Below are 27,355 nucleotides of genomic sequence, written 5' to 3' on the forward strand. Positions count from 1 at the left end.
AGGAAGGGCCATGGATCCGGAGCTGGCAGAGAGATGAGACGAGGATGGAGAGTCTTGGAGTGAAAGTGGAGAAAAAGCACAGGAAGAGAAAAATACAGACAAGAAAGAGGGATAATGAGAGAGTTATATATGCCGTTAGCTCATCAGTTGTCACTTTGCATTATGAAAAAAAACACACACTAAAGCTAGAGAGCTCACAAGACTGGTTAGCAAACATAATGACCTCAGAGAGAGGGAGAGAGAGAGGGAGAGTCACGAGGTTGAGCTTAGAGCTTGGTTGTGATTATCCCAGCGTAGGGGTTACCTGGAGTTGAAGCATTCAATATGCACGATATGGGCATTTATGATTGCGAAAACATAACTTAATTGCGTGAATTACGACCCAGACATCGGCCTCAATCAGTTGTGCAGCTGTATCGGCCTTAAGCTGCTCCACAAATCATGTGGGCCAGGATGCTGACGTTCTCCCTGCAGTATTTTCCGAAGCTCTAGTCAGGTTTCTTGGTAATTGGGATCATAGGCATGGATCGGTGTGGTTTGAAGATATGATGAGCTGAGTCACTTGTTCTAATCAAGTAAACTGAAACTGTCTTACTGGGTGCAATGTAGACCTGTGTGAAATCTGCTGTAGTTCCACACAAAGAAAGAGAGAAAAAAAATGTACACACACACACACACACACACACACACACACACCCACACACACACACACACACACACACACACACATTTTCCTCTTCAAACACACCTCTGGTTCCTGTAAGAGAGCTTAATAGTGATTGACAACTTGGTCCCAGTTTCTAGGCCAGTCAGAGGTGGCGTGGGATTGTAGAGGGCGGGAGCTGGGAGGTTAACCCCTGGTGTCTAGGACAGCTGTGGAGTCGTTGGGCTGGCTGGCGGCTGCACACTATAAATTCCCTCTAAAGAGGGTTTACTTTTGATTTTAATGGGCGCCGTAAATTTACGACACCCTGGTCCCAGTGAAAGAGAAAGGAGGGTTATTTTGAAAGCGTCTCTCTCTCTCTCTCTTTCACTCTCTCTCTCTTTACCTCCCTCTCCTTCCTCCCCTGTTCTCTCCCTCGTTCCTCGAGGAAAGTCAGTGGAGTGTTGCCATGTCTTTTGTGGTCTGCTTTTACCTGTAGTCAGCCTGTATGGAAAGTGTATGAAAATATCCTGAAAGAATTGAAAATGCTGTGGAAGAACTTATATTTCTCTGACACTCAGCATAACGCCTTCATTGTATATTAAGGTCACATTATATTTTTAAGGGGGCACAACCCCCCCCATAGCAAAATCCTCTCAAGCACACAGCAGAGAAAACTTAGTTTGTGGATGCAGAATCTAACAGCACCTCTCCTGTCTTCTCTCTCTCCCTGCAGGTGCTGTTTGCTTTGAACCAGACACTGCTGCAGCATGAGGGCGTTCGAGCAGGCAGCCTGCAGGGCTCCTACACCACCGAGGACCTCATTACACACTACAACTGTGGTGATCTCAGCTCCATTATCTTCAACCATGACACCTCACAGGTTGGTCTCCTCCCTTAGATTTTACATCCCAAAATGAAAAAATGAAAAATGTATTCATTATCTATTCACCCTTCCATCAGCTGAGACAGTTCTGAGCTTATTTATATGTAGCATCCTGCCACAATATCAACATTGACCACCACATATCGATTTTCTTTTCTTTTTTACTATTGTAAATGGGTAAAATCTTATTTCATTGCAGAACTGTACACAGCAGATTGATTCGCTCAGCCCCTCCTTGCAATACAGAGAGTAAAACGCTACCTAGAAAACACACGTGGGAAAGCTGAACAGTGTGACCATGAATGGGTTGAGGTTGGCTTTCATTCATAAAACAATGTTCACACAAATACTTCAGTCCAACTTATAGTCTGCTGTGATTCTGTGACCGGACCTGACGCATTGATAAAAAATATATATATCATGGAGAAATCAGGAAATCTCTCGGTGCAATATAAAATTACATTTTCTCATATATATTTATCATTTTTCAGGGCTAACCGCATTCTGAGAGTTTTAGCCTGTCACAAGGAAAATGTTGTTTTTGATGCTTTTTCAGTTTGCAAAGAATAAAATTATGGGACTGGGAGCAATTTTTTTCTCATTTAGTTTTGTTTTCAGGAACAAAAGAATGGTCAAGTTTCCAACACAGTACAATACTCACACAAAATAATGGCTACAAAGTAACAACTACTTCAGTCCAAAAACATCTGTAACGGTGTTCAAAAACCCAAGTCTGTCAGACCCTCGATTTGAGTTGGCAACCACTTCATACCCACTTTTCTGCCATTACACTATCGTCACCTCAAACTTTTCGGCTTGCACATCACTTCCACAAAACTGCACATTGCCATATTAATCCCTCTCAACCTCAAGTTACTTGATAGTCTGACACTTTAATAGCTCTGGACTCAGCTGTAAATACACCATCTGACCTCCTCCAACTTTGTGTTTCCTAACATAGCCTGTGCTCCTTCAGTGATGGCCTGGTCACCCGTCTTCACACCCAGCTCTGCAAACTGTTGAAAGGCCATTCAATATATAGTACAAACACTCACACACGCAGACACGCATGTGGTATAGACACCACATGCAGTAGCTCTCACTCCACTCTCCACTCTTGAATTCAGAATTACTTGAAAAGCCCTCTTCATAAGTCAATTATGCTGTGTCAACCTCCCTCGCTGATCCTTAAGTCCCATTAAACCTAACACACCATGTAACCTCAACTCACCGCTCAGCTGCAGAGATTCCACATCATCCACACCAAAGACACACACAGTAAGAAAAGCGTACGCACAAAAGTTCAGGTCAGACAACTCATCGTGGCCTTGACATATTTCCCCTTTTTTTCCGTCTTTCTCTCTCTCCTTCTGTGTCTATCCAGCTCTTGCTCTCCAGGGGCCACGAAGAGCTTGTTAGCCACAGTTTCACCTGCAGTCACGGCTACAGTTGTCTCCTGCATGAACGCTTTAAATCATACCAGTTCGCCCCCGCTCCTCATGTCATAATAACATGTATTAACATTCCCCAGCACATGCTAGAGCAATCAGACGCCCGACTCTGACGCCTGCTCCTGTAGCCTGGTGATCTATAGCAGGTTTGTGTGTGTGTGTGTGAGTGAGAGAGAGAGAGTGTGAGAGAGTGAACCTTCAGGGCTGTAAAAGAGCAGGTGGTTTTTGATAGATAGGACCTAATCCAGAAGAGGCCTCCAACACCCCTGATGCTCTCCCAGCTCAATCTTCATCATATTAGAAATGATGGGCCCCAGAGCGGCCCAGCAGAACGGTGCAAGGCGGGTAGATGCACTTCAACACTCAACTGGTCCCAAATCCATCAGGGACACAAAGTCAAAGTGAGACACAGAAGAAACTATGTAGATAGAGAAGAAGGAAGCTAAAGGCAGTTAAAAAAAAAAAGAAGTAGATAAAGAAAAAAAAAAACATTTAAGGAAAGTTAAATACAGAAAGATTTAAAATCAGAGTAAATACTGTATTATTCTTTTCTGTGCACATGAATTGACTATGTTCACTCAATTATTCCTCATATCATGTGGTAAATCCTTGGTGCTTCTATGGTTTGATGCTAAGAGGAGGGAAAGGAAAGGAAAGGAAAGGAAAGGAAAGGAAAGGAAAGGAAAGGAAAGGAAAGGTGGGTAGAAGAAAAAAAATAGAAATAGAAAACAAAAAGAGACTGAAGAGAAAATGTGAAGAAAAGACAATAGAAAAAAAATAGAAAGGAAAACAAAACTAAACTAAATATAAAGGAAATAATTAAATGGGAAAGAAAAGAAAGGGAAGTATAAGAAAGGAGAACATAAGAGGAAAAAAAAGAACTTCAAACAGCCAAATCAAAGAGCAAGAAAACGAAAAGAAGAGAAAATTGCTGGCAGGACAGACTGACTGAGAAAGTGAGAGCAGAGCGGTACCAGTAGTGAGGAAGGAAGGAAATAGCTTGCTGTCACTCTACATTTCCTGCATAGGTTGGGATAGAGAGCAGCTAATGGCCTTTCCTGTGATAACTTATCTGCATTTACCGCTCCACTCCCACTTTGACCCCGCTCCGACCGAACACTTTTGTCTCTCGTCATGACACACTCACGCTATCCTCACTCATCAGAGCGATGATGAAGCGCTCCTTCCCCACCTCTCTCACTCTTTCAACTTATTCACTCACATTCAGGATGAAAGTTCTGTCACTCTGGATGAACCTGGGTCATTCACCCTGAAAAAACACAGACAATACAAGGCTTCAGGCGACAGATATCTGTGTGAATGCGGCTCTCAGTTACTGTGCGGCGGAGCAGACAAGTGAATAATGTTGGCTTATGTCATACAAAGCATTTGGATTTGATCAGATCTTGACATTAACAACCACCAACCTGCCAAATGTGAATAAAAATGAACTGTAATTGAAAGCATCCTTATGTTATTGCACATACAGTTATTGTGAATGTGTAACTGAGCACTCCTGTAACACTGTCCAACTCCCAAGGGAGCTAAAAATTTTTTTAAAAAATAATAAAAAAAAAAGGGTCAAAACCGATGCAGCAGAACCAGAGATTTTTTTTTTGGGGGGGGGGGGCAAATTCCTCTTCCTTGTCAAAACATGGTGCCTACATTACCCACAATGCAACTTTTGCTAGTTGCAGCTAATGTATCCTTGAGCTGCCTGCTCTAAGCAGAGATGAAGAGCCGGCTACAGAGGTCTGGTACACTTACTTCCTTCTAACTCCACATCTCCAGATTTGTTTCATTTCGAACTTGCAGTCTTCAGCCCCGATGCTACCTTAGCTGACATCACACGAGGCAATTTACCAGATTTCATGCACAAACGGCTTTAGAACTGTTTTTATATATGCAGTAGTACTCCCCAAGAGTAATCACACTTTGATGTGCAAAATCTGTGGAGTCCCCCTTTTAACGCACATCACAAACGAATCGAATAAATATCCAGTGTAAGTGTGAATTAGAACCTTTCGGCTATTATATGAAACAGACTGAGAGAGCAGCAGAGTGAGTGAGAGAAGATGTGTCAGATATAGATTTCAGATGGATGCTGGGATGCTGGAGAGCAGCAGCTTGTTCACATGTGGTACAGTCAGTGAAAGCTGGGTACGCTCAGGTTTGCCGTGAACTCTTGTGTGGAAGAAGGCAACAGAAGTCAGGGACAGAGGCAGAGATCCTACAGAAATATTAATGGCTCAGTTTCAGTGATGAAAAATGCAGAGCGTGAAAGGCAGTGAAGCACCCTCCTTGTAGCTGGTGCGCCAATTCCCTCTGAAACTCTTTGTGCATAATATCGAGCTTTTACAAATCCCAAAGATTTAACATCAGCTCACATCAAGAGCTTGGAATTATGTGGTTTTAGGGAAAGGAAATATGGATTTCATATGTTGGAGGAGATTTGATGAAATAAATGTGATTGTGGTGTTAGTATTAGACTTTTGTGTGTGCTATATATGCTGATTTTCAGGAAGTAAGCGGTGGCAAAAAAACCCCCCTGGCTGTAATAAGTTTTTAATGATCTTATTATTCCATGGTAATTAGCCAAAAAGGGTTAATGGATTATAACTTTATAATAAGAAAAAAAGCACAACATAGGAATTACAACACAAGGAAAAGAATTTCGGCACCACAGGGGGGGAATGGGTGAAATGGTCGCACGCTGGTGTACTGGGATTTTACCCATCTTCTATAATTCATATTTTATTGCATATTTAATACACCACCCGTCAAAACTTTTTCTCACCATTCTGATATCAATATACAGTACTACTTCCTGTAGTACAGTATTGTTCTAATCATGCATCAGAGGGTGTAGTAACACAGTTTGTAAGTCATCTGCATTAACTTTCAGGGCTTCGTTTACCTCCATAGCTGCAGGAAAGCTGTGCGTTAACCAATTTCTGAATTCCTGAAAAAAGCCTGTTTTCTTGGGCAGTTTACTTCTTACGTTTGTACCATTTAAGGTTATTCACTGGACTTGAACTGCTTAAATTTCAATAAAAACTGTAAAAATGGGGCTATTCTAAAGCTTTTGACTGGGTGTATATCAAGAGAAAGAGCCAGAAAAGTCAAATATAGGTACAGTGATACCCTGGGAAGAAGTGAAACAGCTGAGGACAGAGAAATAGAGACAGAAGTGTGTATGCTTAGTTGTGTTTCTGAATTGGACAGCTAAGACCCCGGTGCCAAACCCCCGCTAGCCCACCGCCGATCCCCGCTCATCCTCGCAGATTAACAGCCTGTTGAATCCAGTGATTCAGCCAAGAGTGGAACAGAGCCAGTGTGGCCTGTCTCTGCACTGTCAGGCTCTTAATAAATCACACAGCAATTAAACACACATTCACACACTCACACTCATGGATATACTGTACTTGCACGTGCACACATATACTTGCCTTCACATATACTAACTTGTCAGCGCGCACACGCACACACACTCACACATGACAAAGTGCAAGAACAGCCTGCATACTCACACACACACACACACACACACACATGGTGTTGACACTTTTCTCCTCCCTCTCTATCCCCCATTCATTGATGCTTCCTCATTTACAAACCAGCCTGTTGAGCCATTTTCTGTCAAGCTGTCACATCACAAACACCCTTGGTTGCCAGGTCTCACACTCACACGGGCACACTCACATACCAGTTTGCCACCAACACCCTCATTCCATCCTCTCCTTTCTTTCCATCTCCATTCTTTCTTTCTTTCTTTCCATCTCCCTTTTTTAACACTTTCTCTTTCTTTCTTTCTGTGTTCGATGTTCACTTAAAATGATGACTCTACCTTTATTCTGCTATGGATTTTCACCATAAAGGTTTTTAAATTATAATTTTCTCTCCATCTTTCTCCTTCTCTCAGCTGCCTCACTTCATCAACAGCTCTCTGCCAGCTCACGACCGGATGACGGCCCAGCAGATTGACAGCTACTTCCGCCAGGAGCTCATCTACAAACGCAACGAGCGAATGGCTCGCCGAGTGTCTGCTCTGCTGCAGCGAAATCCTAACCAGACGTATTTTTTTGCTTTTGGTGCAGGTAAGGGACTCTGAAATACATGATGGATGTGTAGGAACTGGTTCAATTTCTCGCCCTGGGACACTTTGAAAGGCTACATTAGCTGACCTTTGACCTGCTGGTTAGGGGATTTCTCTCTAACTCCAGGCCAAGCAACATGAGAAGCCATCAGAGCAGCAATTCTAGCCTGAATCTCTATTTTGCATTAAATGAGGTCTTCCAAACATATCCTGATTGGAGCTGAGAGTGAGTGTTTGCATGTAATTGTGAAGTGAAAGAGAGATCAGGTTTGCTTTGGTCTGGAAAACTGATTCTGTCAGCGCTAATACGTGTTTATGGTGAATAATTTGCTCTCTTTTGTGTTTGAAAGCAAAACTGGAGAAAAAGCAGGACAATGATCGTGTACAATGGTTCCCAGATCTCTGGCATGAACAAAACTGTGTTGCACAGACACACACACACACACACACACACACACACACACACACACACACACACACACACACACACACACACACACACACACACACAGAAGTCTCAATTACAGCCAACTCCCACCTCAGAAATGAAGAAACCATGAGCTGTTTGTTTCAATTAGCATTCCTGGCTAATGCTGCTAATGTTTCCTGAATGGTGTAGTGTGTCCTGAGGGAAGTGTGTGTGTGTGTACATCGACATACGCACACATGTAAGTGTGTTTGCCCACAAAAACAGGTGGTGGTTGGGTGTCTGTGCGTCTGTTTACTGTACGACTGTGTGTCTGTGTTTGAGCATCTGAAAATGGGTGGTACCGCCTCCAGGGTGCGCGTGTGTGTGTTTGTGTGTGAGAGAGAGAGTGAGAGAGAGAGAGCGCATGCAAGTGTGTGTGCCACAGTGTATGATTAATGCTGAATGCCTGGTTCCTTCCTCTGAGCATTTTTCGCTCCCTCTGCTCTTTGTGCTGTTTGGACAAGGCCACTGTTGCACCAGCCAGCTTCCATGTGTGTGTCTGAGCATTTGAAGTTAGCATATGTACTACGACTGTTATGGAGGTATGGATTTGTGCAATGATACTTAAAAAAAAGAAACAAAAAAAACATGGATGTTTCACTGAGGTGTACATAGACGAAGAAAGAAGTGCTGATGACACGTTCTTCTCCTATTACACGCTGTGTTTATGAAACAATGAAAATAATGGGAACGCTCAGAAAGCCAACAAACCCAGTCCAACTCCTTCAGCTAAAAAAGGCATTGAGGAGTTGGAATGGAGGCGAGCGAGGCGGTGAAAAAAAAAAAAAAACAGCCATGTTTCCTATTACAAGCTGAATAAGGGATGATATGAGATCACCATTTTTTTCTAAAACAATAAGATTGACGAAGAGGCTATTTTTTGTGCTTTTGTCGAAAATATCTAGTACTATATTTAAGAGGTGTTAACATTATTATTGCCTTGTGTTATATTTGATCATTTGCAGGACAGCATATGTATAATTTGTATATGAAGGCCAAGTTAAAGCTTTGATGCAGTACTTTACTGGGGTATGAGAGGTTCAAACAAAAGCACAGAGGGCAGTAAACATTAAATTGAACTTGTGAGTTACATGATTAAATAACTGAATCCTGCTGGATGAAGACAGCGAAAGAAAGCGAATACATTTCTCTTAACACTGCTGAGACCTGTGTGTCTAAATTCCCTTGCGAACGTAGATAGGTTTTACTGGGCAGATCCTGAATGTGAATATGTATACAGTGACTGTTTGAATGTGTGGAATGGCAGTGTTGAGAAAAAGGATGGGTGTGCAGCCAAGAAATCCTGTGGATAAACATGTGACTGTGTATGTGGCTGAGTCTCAGACTTTGCCAGCTTACATTACACAGACTACCAACAGCTCCTAACAACAAAGTTTTACTTGGAATAGATAGTGATATGATGGTATGCAACAGTGTTCAAAGCCCATATACATTAAACTGACATTTGTCATCCTTCACTGCTTATTACATCGTCTTGTGAATTTGTGTCACTTAAGTGAACCAGCAGGGACTTGTTTAGCCTAATAAGACAGGCACATTTTACCATTAAAATCCGCTCTCATGCAGCCTCGGGTTTTCCAGGTTGGCCTGCTTTAAAATGTTTGCCCTTCAGTAAAGCAGCTGTGTGTTAGCTTCCCCCCGTGTGTCCAACCTGGCCTGGATAGACGGGGAGGTGAACATGTGTGTCAGGTCACCTACAGGCTGCAGCGTTGTGTGAGAGAGAGCTGACAGCTGGTGTGAAGTGATAAGAACCATTACAGTTATAGCCTGCTACGTGCATAAACACATGCACACACACACATATGCATATACTTGGATTCATACTTAAACATGCATAGAGAACTTGTGCACATGTATGAGCATACTTTATAACTAGATAAACAAACACGTTGAATCACACACATACAGTAAACACAGAAGTCTCAGTAAAGGCCTGGGGAAGGCAGAGCAGATATAGCAGTCGATGAGGGCCACATTTATGCACTTGAAGGAGAAGGGGAAATTCGTGCTGCATGTTCATTCGACTTTACGCTCACAATCTGCATGTAATTAGTGTCTGATTTACTACAGCAGCAGCTAATTACGCACGTAGTTACCGGGGCTGCCTTCTCGGTTCATACAAGGAGAACTTTGAAGCTCGAGAAAGAAATCAAAAACTAGTGAAGTTAAAATAGAAATACTCATTAATTACAGTATCTTGAGGGAATTTTAAAACTACTAAGCCTGCATTAAACTATTACAGAATATTACTGATCAAATAATGTTTACTTTTAGAGATTTGTAAAAGTAGTTCAGTGGAAGTCATTACACATACTTCCAAGAAAATTAAAGAGAAAGTCATTGAAACTATCGTCATAGTGTGGTATCTGCACAATAAATTCAAAGTTCAAATTTAATAGCCACACAGTTATAACTTGTAACTAATTAATTGCAGATCTGTATCAATACAGATTTTGAACTACTAACTTTTTCACCACAACCGTTCCTTAGAACAGGTTTATGCCTACTCTATTTTTATAGTGATAGTAAATCCAACATAACATCTGTCTACCACACTTGTCATGTCCCCTTCCATTACTTTCAATAACTCCTGTAAAGTCATACACATTAAGGAATGCACTTCAGATGACAAACTCCAGGCTGTTGTGTCTGTTTGATAAATGCCATGCATGTCTCTAGATGCAGATTTACTAAAAACAATACGCAAAAAGGCTTAATAAATCAGGCTTAATAAAGTCTCTCCTACGCTGCAATCACAAAGCTCCTCTCTTATTCTGTCTTTGGGACGCTGACTCATGTCTTTACGGTCCTGTAACTGTCCCTGCTGGTCCCAGTTTCCCATTGGCCGTAACCAGCCATGAAATTTTATCATCCAGTGATGCCAGGATGTATTAAGTGACGGCCTGGACTCCCAGAAATCTGACTGTGCTCACATTGCTCTTGAAGATTTTCTGGGAGTAGCTCTGGAATCGAGCAGGCTGATTCAGTACTGCTCATAGTGTGATTACAATCTGACCACAATGCATATTTTGAGTAATGAAGAGAAATAAAAAGGACTGGAGGTGTGAGGGTTCAGATTATCCAGACATATTTTAAAATAAATACAACCTGGGGAGATGTATTACAGCCATTTTCAGACCAAATGTGGGCGTTTAATAATGTGATCACATAAAATCCAATCTTTATGGTCAGATCTCAAAAATCACATTAACATGACGTGTGTAACTGCAGGCACATGGGCTCATGGTATATGGCTTATTCACGTGAATAGTAAAATGGAATAATCATAACGTTGGACTTGAGAGGTTTTGGGCCCTGGCACCGTGTCTGACAGGCTCACGAACTCTCTGTTACTATAACCCCTCAGTTTGTGTGCCTTTTTATGTCTGTGTCAAGTGGCTGTTTTTGTGTTTATCAGGTTGCATTTCTTCCATGCAACAGATAAATATTAATGGCCCCTCTAGCTGCCTTTGCCTTGGACCCCTCACTTCCAGTCTGAGCCTTGTCCAGAGCGTCGAAGGAAAACAGGACTGTCGGGAAAGAGCAGGGGCAGCACTCAGGTCAAGGCCCTCTAGAGTTACCGATGTCGTAGTCTGATCCAGGAATTTTTTTCACAGGGTAATTAAACTATACGACGTGTGTATAAAGTGGTTCAGGCAGGAAATCCATCTCGGCTCAGCTCAGCACCTTACTTCCCAGCCTCCCCCTTTCCTCTCAGTGTACACCTACACCTTCCTGTAGCATAAGTACTTTTATGTGCAAAATGTATGCTTTTGTCCTTGTTAAAGCAGTTTCTTTGTCTTTTTCTCGGCCCCCTTTTCCTCCATCCTGCAAACATCTGCATGCACACACACGTGCTGTAACAGAGTTATTTTCTTCACTTTCACCAACAGGTTATTAATACAAATTACAGAGGTAAAAAGAGCTCCAGCAGGTATAATTGAATTACTACAGGCAGTATAAAAGAGACTGACTGAGCAGTATTACCCTCTCACTGGAGCCTGCTGTTGAGCCAAGATTTTATGATATCGATGGTCTACAGCAGCAACTCAGTCAACAGTCATATTTCAGTCAGTAATTCAGAATGTATTCTGAATGGCTGAATTCTTATGCACTGAGCTTGTATTACTGTACTTTTACGATTCAGTAGTAGTTCCATATTTAGGTTTATACTTTGAGGCCCAGAAAATTTAATTCAAGGTTCAGTCTCACTGCTCTTGTCACTTTTTCCAAGCGGCAATTTCTTCTTGCAAAAGCAGCTCTCGAAAATTGAAAAACACAGTGTATGCTACCGGCTTAGCAACAAATGAAAGACAAAGGTAGCGATTAGCTTGTGAGGAAAGTTAGCAGCTAAAAGCACAGATATTCTTCCTAGGAGCTGGAACTAAAAGGAGACTGAATATCAAATATCACTGACATTTGTTAGGTTAATAATAAATGTTTCTCTGTCTGCTGGATGTATTTGTTACATGTTACAAATTTACAAGGTGATAGGGTTATGTCTGTCAGCTCGTTTCATCCTACACCAAGAGAAAAGACAAAGAAAAAATTAAACCAGCTTTAAATTTACAGTTTGACATAAGCTCATTCATTTTCTTACTAAGAGATTGACGAGAAGATCTATACTGCTCACGTCTGCCTGTTAAATATGAAGCTACAGCCAGTAAGCTAGGGCAGTGGAAAGACCGGAAACAAGGGGAAAATGTCAAACCATTTCTTTTTGGCTGAAGTGAGTAACACTGTGTCACTAAGTGAACATACAGTATATCAAAAAATTTCTACTCAGCTTTTCCCCCCTCTTTCCTCTCTGTCTCCTCACAGTCTCTCATCCTGTTCCTGAATGCCACTGTGGTAACTGCTGTTCACTATTACTACTAAGTATTATGTAATGGAGACCAATCAGAGACACCCACTGTAGCATGACGTAGCGTTCCTCACGAGGCCAAGTGAACGCATCACAATTTCCCCTTGGACAGAATGACACAGCAACACCAGATGATAGCAGTAAAGGGAAAAACATGCTGGCAGGCACTTTGTACACACATTGGACACTTGTTCTGTTGCTATTGTAAACAGATGCAATACTCAATGTACTTTTTTTTCCCATCACTCTCTCACCATAATATTCTCTGTCGCTCTCTCTCTCTCTCCCCCCCAAACACACACAAACAAATTAACGTAGTCATTTTTACACACAGGGTTATCATTTGTGCTGAAGAGTGGGGCAGTGCTGCGAGGGTAGGCAGTGTGTTGTTGGAGCTCTGTGGTGTGCTTCAGCAGGTTTTCATTTGCCAGTTCTCTGGCAGCCGCTGCCTGCTCTTATTGAAAACATCCCATGGAATTTCCTGACGCTGCCACGGCCTAGACACCACTTCGCACACATACACACTCGCACGTGTGTTTGTGTATGTTTGCGACACAAAGTCATATGATCCGTAGAGATATTTATCGCCAAAAAGAGTAGTTACTGTCAGAAATACACTTGTACTATTGTTTGTTTTGAAGTCTGAGCCACTTCGGATCTCTTTGCTGAAAGCTGATTTTTGTGCGTATGTGCTGCTGCGCAGGCCCATAATGGCCCATTGTGCAGGCAGAGCGGGACCATGTGTTTTGCAGTCGTTTGTGGTGTTGTGGTGTTGAAGTGATGACTGAGGGAGAGAGCCTGCCTGGCGCGCATGTCACTTTGTCTCTGTGGCTCTTCTTTTAGTGCATATCTGCTTTTCTCAGCTCTTTTCTGTCCATCTGTCCTTTTCCTGCCTGCCTGCCTGTCTGTCTGTCTGCCTGTCTGTCTGTCTGTCCCTGCCCGCCTGCAGTCCAGTCTGCCTTTAGCTCTACTTCCACTCTTTCTACCTGTCTTGCTTGCCAGTCGGTTTGTTTTAAGATGCTACGCTCTATCTGTCCTCTCCATCTGGTGCTGTCTCGCCTTTATTAAACTGACGCCATCCCTCCCTTCTGTCTAGCTGTGTCTCTTCTGCTTCATGCCGTCTTCCCCTTCACACATACAGAGTAGAAACATTTTATGAAATCAAGGAGATACCGTGTGTGCACCATGTGTTGTCCTCTGCTCGGCAGAGAAGACAGATAGAGAGGGAGTGATAGAGAGATGCTTTCCAACTGACAGTTTTGGCTTAGCACACATTTAAATTTATTTTTAACAGGAGCGCGGATTGGCCTAGAAGCCAGTGTTGTCTGCTGCAGGGTGATAGTATGTGTGTCACCGCATAGCATTTAGTTCTTTGGTCCACTCACACATGCATTTAATTGCTTAATTTAGTAACTATGTTGTAAAAGTTTCATCCAACATACAAATGTGTATTTCTACATGTTTTTGCCTTTTAAAAAGTTCTTCCAGTGCACTGCAACGTCAGTATATCTGCCTATATAGTTTTGTGTAGAACAATTATGCAAAAATTATCTTGACAATTTTTTGTTTACTTTAAAACAAATTATTTTTTAGCAGGTTGCACTATCACAGAACAAGACTATGTTTCATTGTGTACAAGTATTTGAAAAATTGAAAAAGGAAAGTTAGGCCAAACATTATAGCTTCATTAAATGTCATGCAAAGAAACATTTAGTTTTGATGCCTAATGCACATAGTGTACACTGTATACTGTACACCCAAATCACATATAGACTGTACTGTAAAGCAAATTCACATCGCATTTAACAAATTTGTAAAGCACCCGAAACCCAAAGTCTTTCTTTCTTTCTAATTGTGCCATGTAATAGTGTATTGACAGCAATAATTCTACTGGTTCTACTGTACATGACATTCTCTTCTAACTAATAACTATAAATATTCTTTTAAAATGGCAGAGTCATCTGTTTTATATATACTCTCACTATTTGTAAAACTATTTAAAAAATACAAAAAAGCAAAATAAGTTTGTTTCTGCATCTTATGAGCAAAACTGACTTGGGGTATTTCTTCACATACTTTTCAACTACTGTAGCAACAGAATTAGCACCAGTGTGATACCCATGTAAGGTTATGTCGTCTTCTAAATGTTCAGGAATGTAACTTTTTGAGTTTCGTGGAAATCGTCTTATGGTAACTCTTAGCTTAACTGGTTGGGTTCTTTGCTCTAATTAAATCAGTACAGCTCATTAGCTTGTTCAAAGATTACACACTTCATTAGGAAGTGAAAGAACATCTCATAGCTTATTTAGAGCCAATAAGCTTAATGCTACATTTCATAAACACATGGATGCTTCAGTCTTGCTCGCTTTGATCTTTTGAGCTTTAAAATTGGCCGACATGCACACGACAGAAAGTATGTGGACTAAAGAATACAATAATACAAAGGTTCACTTCTTGGGACCCATAGCAACGCTGGTTTTCCTGCTCGCTGGTTAATTGCATTCACCTGTTGTCCCAGGTGTAAATCATGTCCTGATTAAATGACAAGAATGAAAACCAGCTGGCTTCAGGGCCCTGAGAAACGCCTGCTGTGAAACACTGGTTTCTGCCAGACATGGACACACACTCCAGAATATGCACACACGCACACGCACACGCACACACACACACACACACACACACACACACACACACACACACACACACACACACACATACTGTAGGCTGCATGCACATTCACATGGTGTACCTGAGCTCATGCCTGTTGGGCAGCATGTCTGTGTCATGTACGCCAGCAACACACATACACACCACCACACTGACACATGCGCCCAAAAGGAAATCTCAATGTGCCTTCTTCTCGACTGCGACTTTAACTGAAGGGTGGAGGAGAGGAAGTGAACTGAGGATGCAAGGATGAGATGAGAACGATAAAGACCCCCATGAGACAGAGCTCAGTGAGGATACCATGGCTTCTTCCATCATGCGTGTGTGTGTGTGTGTCCATAAGAAAGGAGTCTTTCTCCACTAGATGACCAGCTGCTCCCTATACTCCTCTTGTCCCCGGCAGGGAGAGACGACACAGACCACAGCTGACTGGAATAAAAACACACAATGGGGGCAATTTTCACTTAATGTTGTTAGCTTCACTGTAGGCTCAGCTCACCTCCCTTCCTGTCTTTATTTCTTTGAGCCTTTGTATTCCTCCTCCACCACTACTTTCTCTTTCCCTCTTAGTGCCTCTGTGTTTTTTCCCTCACCTCACCTGCTTTCTTCACTTTCTTTCTGCCCACCAGGAGAGCTTAACAGACTGCCTCAGCAAGCTCACACAGTCTAAATATTTAAACGTGGGGAATCACTTTAAAGCTTCTAACGCTGAAACCACTGAGCCCTCCCTCCAGCCTTTCTGACATGGACCAGTGTCAGGCCCACCGCATGCAGCAGTCGGCCTCTGGATATGATCCCCCCCCACATCACCCCAACCCCCCCAACTCTCTTGATCTCTGTATTTGACCAGAACGTCAACCAGAGCCTGGACGCGAACAGCCCCGTCAACAGCTGTCACTCATAACACCTCAGTGTGGTGCAGGGAGACAGACAGACGTCGTAACGCATGCATAGGAAGTGAAGTCATAATAGAGATGAGGAATGAGTGAGAGATGTGTGTGTGTGTGTGTGGGGTGGGGATGCCAGATTGCCATTATTCCCTTTCTACAAACCCAGAGCTGGGCTGAGAGCAGGAATTTACCATCCTGCCTTTTTTTTTTTTTTTTTTACACATCAAGTGAAAGTGTTTTCAAGGCAGTGGTTCAACTATTTCTGAACCGCCATGGGTAGTTGTTTCTCTGGCTTCGCTCTGTTAATCCAAAGGCTGCTGTGCGATTTATAGAGGGATCCCGGTACTGTAAAACTGTAAATGGAAATGCACAGCAAGGCGCGGGGATGCTGGGCTTATTAAAATCTTTGCTGCATTACTCATGTGTTGTGAAGGAGGAAAGAGTAGTAGTGCTTCGCAGGATAAGTCAGAGAGACACTTTCCCCTATAAAACACATACAATTACACATGGCACTTAACGGCAGACAACACACACTGGTTGGCACATTAGCAGAAGGCAAATTTAAAGAAAAACCTTAATAAATGAATTAAATCATAACAAATGCAGAAAGGCCTGAGGGGTCAGTGAACGGTTTGATGAGTATGAAAAATATGTGAATAATAGATTATGGCATTTATAGTCACCAGATCTCAACCCAAATGACTGGACGCTATAAGCGCCATCCCACTTACAGTTGCTAGGTCCGTTAAGCTTTCTCACGAGACAAACTGTACACCGTTTACGGTATAGCAAATATCACTCAACATTCACAGTTATTTTCAAATCAGAGGGTCTCCAAGTTCACACAGAGGTTCACACAGCAGGCTTCTTATTTCCATCTAACTACCGCGGATTCTGTTGGCTTAAAAAAAATGATCGTCAATAGCAAATTTTATCAGCTGCAGCATGCTAGCATAAGCTGATGCTAACGCCTGTACAGGTTGAAAACTGCGTCTCCGACTGATCGACCTGATGACCTCATTTTATAAATAATGTTTTAAATATATGGCTACACATGGCCTGAGGCTAAAGCTGCAAGTACCAGGATGGTAGTCAGCATCTTCACTGAAAAAAGTTGAAAATGTAAAGGGAAGGACGGTTACTCTATACTCTGATAAAGTAACATCCCATAGGGCGAATATTTCAGTCCTGAACAGTTTTTTTTCTCAATGTAACCTGTGACCCCACAAAACAATGTGTTTAGCTAAAAACACGCCCCCCGCCTTTTGAAAAAATGCTAAGTTACTGCTGTATGTATTAAGATAGTTAGCTTTGCACTGTTGCAGCTTGCGTTAGAGCACACAAACACACTGTTTAATCTATACTGTACACTTTTATCCTTGTTTTTTTTTTTTTTTTTTCTTAAACTAAAAAGACAAATATGGTAAAGTCAACAACTGTGGGAGACTTTGGACCAACATGTAAGCCAGCGTTTTCAACCACCATCATCAAAACATCAGATGAGGGAATATCTTTTGGAAGAATGATGTTCATCACTCAAGAGTTGAGTTCATAGACTCGATGAATCAATGCAAATGAGTGCTGAAGCGGTGCTAATGGCTCATGGTGGTCCAACACCTTACATGTTAGGTTTTCCTTTAATTTGTCACCCATTTGACACCTACATGCTTAGTCACACACATGGTGATGAGGAAAATTTTCCCCCCATCATCTCAGTCTGCGTGCACACTCAGACTGGAACACGTTTCAAAAACAAATCTAAAGAGGAACACGCCCTTGACAACTATAAAGTAGTGGGTTAGATTTTCATTTTTCCTCTCTCTCTTCACCAGGTTTCTTTCTCATCACCGTGTCCTCTGTCTTTCTCTGTTTTCCCTCATCCTCGGATCTCTCTTTCATCTGTTGTTCGAATGGCTCGGAGGCAACAGCTTGTGTTTGTTTGGACCATGATGTAGCAACAGTGCGCAGCACGCATTCCGGCTGGGTGGAGGGTGTACGTCAATGCAATCCTCCTCGCCCTCCGGTCACGCTCTCCCTCTATCCTCCCTCTCTTTCTCCATCTCCAGTCCCTCCCTCAATCCGCACTCAGTGTCTGTCTATCCTTTTTTTGTCTCCCTCCCACTTTGTATTCACTACCATTAAATTGTCTTTATATTCTCTCCTCCCTCTTATATTCCCTCGATCTTTTTTAGTGTTTGTGCAATTTTCATATGAGGTGGTCTGCTTGCAAGCCATGTGGGATTTTTTTTTTAAACCACTAGTGCATATCAGTTAATCCATTGTTTACACTATGTAATTGCAAACACATTTGTTTGTACAAAAACTGAAAAATAACAAAATTTTCTTCCTGTGTGCTCTTTTTCCATTTTGGATGAATCTCCCGTGCTAGACTGCTAACTGGGTTTCCATTTCCCTCTCTCTTCCTGCTCCACCACTAGCTTCTCTTTGCATTTTGAAAGTTGTCCAGAGGGATGTAGAACGGAAAGGAAAGAGGGATGGATGTATAGACAAAGGAGACAGAAAGGGAGGGGCGAGGAGACTGAAGCCTGCGAAGGATAGAGGGAAAGGGAGGCAGAGAGATAGAAGAAGGAGCACAGGCCAAGGCTCGGCGTGAGAGAAGAGGTGCTGACATGGCCCGAGTCAAGCGTGGGTGGCAACCGGGGAGACATGCTGCAACACCTCTTTTTTTTGCAACACACACAAGTGCGTTCACACACAAACTTTCGCAGAGAGCGAAGAGAGGAAAAATTGACAGACTAAAGACCAAACAAAGAGAGAGTGGAATACAGAAACACAGTGACACTCAGACAACCAAAGATGGTATGAGAGGACATGGCTGTGGTAAGTCTGGAAAGATAAGAGATAGTCTGGAGACAAGAGGTGAGTAAACGGTAAACAATGACAGACAGAGGGAGAAGTGGAGTACATAAAGTAGCTACTGTAAGTGGAAATCAGGGATGGAAAGGTTATTAAACGGAGAGTAACTGGGTCATTAACTCTGCTCTCTGGAGTCAAGGAGGGAAACACCCTGTAAGGTAGTATACACACTGCAGAAAGTCCCGGTTGCTCCCACATCATTATTATTTCACTTCTTTTTGTTTGTTTTTTGTAAAAGGAAAGAAAATGTTGAAGGCATATCTGCTTTATTATACTGATGACAGCAGACTGGCAAGAAGAAAAGAAAAAACATTGTTGGGTGATTTTATGTGGTTTGAAGCCACAAGACCACAAGTAAGGTTGCTTCTGTTTTAGCCTGAGACACAGATCATTTGGTAGATTAAACACTGTGATATAAATGATTATGAAGATTGAAGCTGTCCTCCAGTACAATTCTACAAATTAACTATAAGCAGGGTTTGAGTATGTAGTTCACACTGGAAGATAATGATTAAATACACTCAGAAAAGTCAGTTCGCATACTTAAAAATGCTTGAAATTTGAGTGCACGGTTCAAGCACACTGTGCAATCAACCCTATCTCCTTGAAATGACATACATATTTGCCAAATATATATTAAGGAAAACGTAATGGCTGCCTGGATTATGTTCAATAGGAAGTGGCATGTTTTATCAAGGGGTGGAGGTGATGAAGATGTGAGGAGGTTGTTGAGGTTGGGGGTGGTGAACACACAGAGCAGGGCTTAAACACAGGAGATCGGGTTTAGCGTCCTGAGTCCAGCACGTGGTTAGGTTTAGGCAACACACTCTCTTAAATAAACGTCAATAACTAAGTAAACAGTCTTTATTTATTTCAGTATTTAACCAAGACCATGATCTTTCCCTAACCCTTAACCAAGAGCTCTCAGTGCCACAACATAACCATAAAAAACGTTAATCGTGGAAAAAGAGGAGCTGCTCACAGCTGCAAAACATCAAAACAATTTGCAGATGGTGGTGATATAGCTCTAAGAAGACTTTGGAAAAGAAACAATAAGTATTAAATCTTTGCAATAACACTTTGCTCCCTCTATATTAAGCTTAATTGGCAGTGGCATTCCAAAGTCATGGTGTCCTTTTTCTACTGCGGTCTTTTAGTAGGAAAGAGAAAAGTAGAGTATAGTACATTCTGTTAGTATGCAGTATGGCATTTGGACACGCCATCATATTTTTCTTTGCTCATGATGACACCCATTATTCCTCTTATATTCATTTTAGATAAACCTTAACATCTGACGATTATATGAGAAAATATAACAGCTTTTAAGAGACTTTTTTTTGTACAAAAAAAGGTCACAGATAACTTCTGTAAGTAACTATAACTAAGACTTTTACACACAGCAGCAGCATGTTTTACAGTGTGGCACCAGTGCGGCCAGCCTACGTGCGCTACATGCAGCAGGGGAGCGTTTAGGAGTCAGCTGACCTCTCATTACATCTTGGTTAATGGAGCTGTTTGTTGGGCCTGCTCTCTGCTTCAGAAGCACCACACTGTTTACTGTCTGGATACTCCACAAACAAACACACTAGCCCAGCCTCGCACACACACACACACACACACACACACACACACACACACACACACACACACACACACACACAATCATCCGTATGGAAAGAGCTATTACCTCTGTACTCAATCACTCACCCACACACAGGGATGAACCACAAAAATACACAGAACTAAACAATACACACGCCACTGTTGTCAGATGAAAAGCTAGTGATTAAACTTTTTTCCAAAATACCAGATTTTGGGAACCTCAGAAAAAACATCTTTGTTTGTTTGACAAATTGGGCCAAGTCATGGAGAACCATGCAATCCCGCAATTTAAGTTCAAACAGAAAAGTTACCAAAGTTTAAGAAGGGGCGGTTTTCATCGTGAGAATGACAGAATGAGCGTGCACATGTGCAAAAGTGCATGTTTGTCTGCAGGATATTCGTGGCATTTTTAGCCTTGTGTTGCAGACTAAAGTACAGTAGGTTGTTTAAAGAGTGGGTGCATGTTTACAGGATCCTGGAAACAACAAGTGGAGTTTGTACTGAAAGGAATACTCAGCAGATTGAACGTTTGGAGAACGTCAAATTTACAGCAGGTGTGTCTCAGAAATGAAAACCATGTGGTCGTCTGCTGGCGCTGAGGGAAAACTGCAATTTCATCATACAAACAAACAAACACGCACACACACACACACACATGCTGCTCTGTCTGTGTGTGTTAGTCATGACAGCAGAGCAGAGGAAATCAAGTCAGCACATCAAACAGTCAGCTTGACCTCACACCCGGCAGACACACAGGAGATGTTCTTCTCTGCCCCAGGCCCCCTAGAAATTAATGAAATAGCTGCTTGACACAGATATGAGGGTGGTTGAATCTGTCAGCATGCAGTCGCTGCATGAGCTGACTTTGGCCCCAGCGTCTCTGCTAGAGAGAAAGGGATGAAAGAAAGAGAGAAGAATGTAAGAGAGACAGGGGAGAGAGGAAGAATTATGCAGGCATTTGTGTAGTGCGACTTTTTGGTCTGTATTCAGCAGTAAAAAAAAAAACGCTTTCGCAGAAAAAAAAAAAAAAATCAATTTTAAATTGATGATGGCACGTGAAGTTTTCAGTGCTGCCATGAATGTCTGTACCAAATATCCTGGCAATCTGTCTAACAACTGTAGAAATATTTAACTCTCAAGCAAGGTGGTGGACTGACTGACTGACTGACTGACTGACCGGCAGTGCCATCCAAAGAGCATTTATTAGAGCAATATTTTTCACATTAAAAGGGATCTCATTTGAACCCTTTTCCTTTTGTTGCATGGAGAAGATAAAGATAAAAAACTTTGGTTTCTTGTATTATCTAATGTTTCAGTTAAGTACCATAACCCTGGAAAAGCTCTTAAGGAAACAAGGATAAGGAATATGTCTTCACTTCTGCTCTTGTGAGGATATTTAGTCTGTGTAAATATAGAAAAACAACACACACACACACACACACACACACACAAATACTTACACCCACCTTCACCCAGTCAAAACCTCACACTCTCCCCTCTGTGTAATCCCATCTGATCTTGCCGACACTGTTGTTAGAAGCCTCCTCTCACTCCGCAGCCTATCCCAGCGCTGCCTTTGAACTCGGCTGCCAAGAAAGTGTAACACCGCGTGCCTTTTTCTTTGACTTTCAGGAATGATCAGGAACATTATAATGATAAAATTGGCGGGGGGGGGGGGGGGGGGGGCTGAGTAGGAGCAGAGGGCCCTGACAAAAAGCAAGCAAGAGGCTCGAATATTGTCAACGTGTTGTTAATAAACTGCAGGAGAGAGCTGAGGTGTGTGAGTGTTTGAATTCCTCTGTGTGTATGTGTGTGCAAATTTTTGCATGTGCAGGTTTGTGTATATGTGTGAGCACAAATATGAATTCTTCTGTTAGGACGTGATGTCAGGGTACATTACAGCTTATTGCTGGGTTGAGTGACGCGCAGGATTATCGGCTGATGGGAGAAATAAAAAAAAAAAAACAGCTTTCATCAGTGTGGTGCTGCGGCCCACATGTTTGATGTTAGACTGAAGGAATCATATACAAGGTGAAGGAAAGGAAGAGAGGGGTGGAGGGCGGGCGGGAGGTTGAGTGCCCACAATATGGAGTCATTACAGAGCAACAAGTGACTCCAGTAGATGAAGAGTGAACTTGCATGTGAACAGTCCCTTATTTTACAGATCCTCCACAATCCTCATTCTTTCTCCTGTCACTGCCACAATCTATAAGTATCCCCACTCCTTGGGGGGAAAAATACCCTCTCAGTCTTCAGCATTTCCAGTGTTGAAGATCATACGTCCAAAGAAATAGAAACAGAGACTATTTGGAGTCTATCTGGGGTTCCATCACGCCTCGTGAGTATGTAAAGTATGTTGTGAGCATGAAAGTGTTAAGAGATGTATGTTTTTTTGTATGAGGATGATGAAAACAGAAAGATAAATATGTTAAGCCACCACCAATGAACCAAATTCCACTAAAAACCACATAAGTCAACCACATGGTGGCGATAGAGGAAAAGTCAAAGGATCACCAAAAGTCATTGGGATTCATCCCGTGGGAATCGTGAACGTCTGAATAAAATTTCATGGCTTGGTTGTTGCGATATCTCAGTTTAGACTATTGCCGTCCCCAGAGCCACACCTCTACCTAAAAAGACTGCAGGGAAGATTAAGTTGCTCATTTTCACATAAAAAATATTTTTCTATGAAACGCAATCCGGATTGTAACTGCTCAAAAAGACAAAGCCTGAGCCCAGCAAAAACTTGTTTCAGCTCGCTCGTGCTTCTCTTACATCCGTCATGACCTTTGTCTCGTTGTGTCTTTGCTTTGTCTACTGTCAGGTCACTTCCTGGGGAACCACAGTGTGCTGGACATCCTCAGGCAGGAGGGCTACGAGATCGAACACTTGCCCTCTGATCACCAAGAGCCAGCCACAGAGTGAGTAAGCAGGGAAGAGGGTACTGTGACAGATGACGGAGCGTGTCATTCGATCAGAGTTCTGTGGTTACGTAGAAACAAACAAAAATCCGTTATTGAAAAAGAGCAAAAGTTACTCTTCAAAAAGTTGTTCAAAAGAGTTGACAATGTATATTATTTTAATTTGGGGGATGAATAATTGCAGTGTAATTAAATCATCATCGAGCGCTGGATGATTCCAGTTTTGTGCAGGTAATCAGTCACAGGTTACACTTTGAAACCAAACCATGAGAGTCTTCTAACCTGACAAGATAATGAATGGAAAAAGACAAGGAGGGTGTGATTATGTACTAGCATCAGACTGATAATGTTATGGTAATACGGACTGTGACAGATTCTGTCCAAAATGTGCTCTGTTCCAAACAAAGCTAAGCTATGCAGGAATCCTTTGATAGCTCATCAACTCCCTCACCTTCCTCCTTTGCTCCCTCCCTCCCTACCTCCCTACCCGCCTGCCAAGGGGCAAGCTGTCAGTGGTGGTTCTGTCTGTTCTCAGCAGCCACTGGTACCACAGTCAACACAAACACAAACACACACTTATTTGTGTATGCACGGTGAGTGGAGTGATGCACAATGCCAAGGAGCAGGGCTGCAGGGTTGCACACACGCAAACTCGCACACCTCACACAGAGGTTTGGCTTCCATCCTGCAGCATTTCTTCACAAAAACCTTCTACAATCCCTCTTTATATCACGCTGTGTGTACGTGTGTGTGTGTGTGTGTGTGTAGCCTTTGGCACAGAGCGGCTCCCCTCTCACCTAGGGGGTTGATCCATGGGCCCATAAAATAGTAACAACAGCCACTTGAATCAGGGTGAAAATGGAAAAACAAGGCACAACAAGGGGAATCTCTTTAAAAACCGTAAAAACATCCCCAGCCCTCCATCCAGCCGAGGCTTTTACAAACTTCTCGCTGCAAATTACAGCTGTAAACGTAGCCTCCCTATCTCCCTCCGCCCTGTGTGCAGAGCTGTGGGCTTCAGCCAGTGGTTCTGGTTTTAAAAGCTGACAAGTGGACTGACATACTGCGGTCACAAAACACTCGTGTATGCCGCACACACACACACACACACACACACACACTACCACACGACCACACACTTAAACGTGTGCATGCACGCAGACACTTTTAGCCCCCTGATACAAGGTGATGTGACAGGCGAGGAAAAACACCACAAGATTGCTTTGCATGAGAGGTGTTTATGAAAGCTTTTAGCCTCAGACCTGGAGGGTTTGGACCCGACTGGCAAAAGGTCTTAAAGAGTGATTATATGACTGACTGACGGAGCAGACTACAGCTGGGTTTGGCTCCACAGTAGCTTGACCACAGGCCTGGAGCTATCATCACCCTAACCAAGCCATCAAGACCTGGATGGGGGTTTCTGAGGCCTGCAGCAGAAGTGCAGACCATCAAATTTATGATGACTGTAAAGACAAAGCTAATTATGATTAAGCTGTGGAAATGATGACTAAAACAATCCATCATATGCTTTGTAATTTGAAAATTTGACATCATGTTACTGTACTTTTTTTTTACGTTCTAGTGCTTGTTTCGGTGTACATGGTGTGTGTAGTCGGTTCTTTGTGTTGTTCCACCTTGAACACAAAGTCAAGAGCAGAGAAAGTATGAGTAACGGGTGGAAGAAAGAGGAGCGTGGCAAAAGTTTTCAAGGAGAGAGCAGTGATTCTGGGTGGTCTGCTGTGGACAGATGTCAGTTTTGACGCAGCTGTACGGTCACAAGAGTTACAACTTCCTATAATGTTGCCTGCTGGGTATTTCTGCCACTCAGTGCAGTGTTTATAGAGCAAGGCATCCTATGTGGTGTTCGTGTCTTTGATTGAGTTTAGGGGTTGTAAGTGGAAAGAAATACAGTGGTCAGAAACCACAAACAATAATATTAACTGGCTGCAAGTTTGAAGGAAAAGTGAAACAGGCCCTGAGACACAAGAATCCTTATTTTTCATCTATAGGTCATAGGTTTCAGTGATACCTTTAAACACAACTAGGATTTATATGGTCAAAAAAAAATCACAAGTGGGGCTTTTAATGAGTATAAACTGACTTCATATCCTTTCCATCCCGTCTTCTGCCTCCTCCAGGAATAAAGCAGCTGAAGAGCCTGCAGCAGGGTCCAGCGAGGAGAGCACAGACACTAGCACGGCATCTCCCACCAGCTGGCAGACCAGTCCATCAGAGACGGAGCTGGAGGAGGAGGACCCAGAAAACATCCCTGGACTCGGAGATGATGAGCTGCCGCACATTCTGCTCCCCGACAGCCTGAGCCAGCTGGAGGAGTTTGGGCGACACAAAAGGCCTCGCAAAGCTCACCGCGGCCACGGGAGACCTCGCCTCTTCAGTGACCTGTGGGTTCGCATCGGGGATGGGTGAGATATCTATTACGACCAGCTGATTTTCAGCTCTATGAAGTTACTTAAGATATTGCTATTTGTCAGAGGAAGGGAAAGACCATTACACCTACAATATGTGAGAGCACCTGTATAAAAAGTGACAAACATATGTTTGGCAACTCTTTTTGGCACATAATTCAGTTCATAAGGTCATAATAAGTCATCATGGACCATTTCAGAAGGATCCTTTACAGAAACCACTCTATCAGTTTTTCATGTAGCGTAACTACAGTAAACTGAAGTTGCACTGCTAAACATGTTTTGACAATAACACTTCTACAGTCATACCAATGACTTCCTTGTCAGAGGTCAAAATGCGTGAAAAATGCCAATTACAAATTCCAATGGCCCAAGGTGGCGTCTTCAAATTTCCTGTTTTCCTGCATCAGTCCATTTCAATGTGTTGAAAGCTAAACACTGATTTTTTTTTTTTTTTTTTTGTGTCCTTTCTCCAGCACTACCCCACCACCGAATGTGAGGATAATCAACGGCTATGTGACTGTGGAGCCTCCGCTGACCCATCAAGAGCAGCGCAGACTCATCGAGATCCAGGCCACTGAGCGGCACCCCGGTCCACCTTCCCCCACTTCGCCTACTCCCAGCTCAGCTCAGCCAGCCTCAGTCCACAGCACTCTCACACTGTCCTGTCTTTTAGCCTGGATGTTATCACACATGCTGCTTACCTCCTGACCACAAGACAGCGTTATCTCACAGACAAACACTCAGACACTACTGCGTCCATACCAGAGCAGTGGAATATACCTGATAAACAAGGAATGACCATCAGCACATGCAGACGAGAGATGGAGGAATGTTTTAGTCAGGACATGACATCCTGAGGTGGGACAATCCTGCTGTGAGCCTCCACCACAGGGAGGGCTCAGCTCCAGCCTGCCCAAATGCCAAGTCTCAAAACATGTGGAATAAGCTCTCAGCCACGACACAAGCAGTGAACGGATGGTGTTGGACTGTACAGGGTGGAGTCTTCAAACCTCATGAAAGTATTAAGATAGAATAACACATAGCACAATGAAGACTTGTAACTTTGAAGAGTTTGTGTGGTGGAGTCTTCTACTTAATAAAAACTGTAATACTGTATAGATAAATAAGACTGACATTAATATTGAAAATAGAACATACTAATAACAGCTATAACTCTGTGATAAATGAGTTGAATGCATACAGTCAAACAGTACTGTGTAGGAGGTGGAGCACTCAGTTGCCACTTTTGTAAATTGTGCATTTTGTTCATAAAGAAATATTGTATATTTATTATTTCTGGAAGAAAAGAGTATATTTTCTTGCTTTTTGAGGAAAAATGAAAAAATAAACTTTGAAAACTAATGAAGTGTTCAAGACTTCTTTCTTTCCGGTGGAGAGATCACGGGTTGAAGTTTATGACCAAGTCCTGGAAGCAAAATAGAATAAATCAATAGGAGCCTCATAAAGGGAACCAGCAGTGTTGAAAGGCAGATTCCCCCTGTCTGTGTGCTCCCTATGTACATTCCTATTATTTGTAAA

At 42.5% G+C, this 27,355-nt stretch overlaps 1 protein-coding gene across 1 annotated transcript in view; it reads left to right on the forward strand.

Annotated features, from left to right (window-relative positions):
- LOC111232193 (metalloprotease TIKI2-like) overlaps positions 1–27,143 on the forward strand; it is a 64,813-nt gene extending 37,670 nt beyond the window's left edge. Inside the window, exons 3-7 of the mRNA XM_022759593.1 lie at positions 1,380–1,526; positions 6,903–7,077; positions 23,291–23,387; positions 25,526–25,810; positions 26,290–27,143. Of these exons, the coding sequence (XP_022615314.1) occupies positions 1,380–1,526; positions 6,903–7,077; positions 23,291–23,387; positions 25,526–25,810; positions 26,290–26,524 (939 nt within the window). The 3' untranslated portion in view covers positions 26,525–27,143. The remainder of the gene's footprint in view (positions 1–1,379; positions 1,527–6,902; positions 7,078–23,290; positions 23,388–25,525; positions 25,811–26,289) is intronic.
- The last annotated feature ends 212 nt before the right edge of the window (positions 27,144–27,355 follow it).

Source organism: Seriola dumerili, unplaced genomic scaffold (assembly GCF_002260705.1).
Source record: "Seriola dumerili isolate Sdu_G_001 unplaced genomic scaffold, Sdu_1.0 BDQW01000322.1, whole genome shotgun sequence".
NCBI classification, from domain to species: domain Eukaryota; kingdom Metazoa; phylum Chordata; class Actinopteri; order Carangiformes; family Carangidae; genus Seriola; species Seriola dumerili.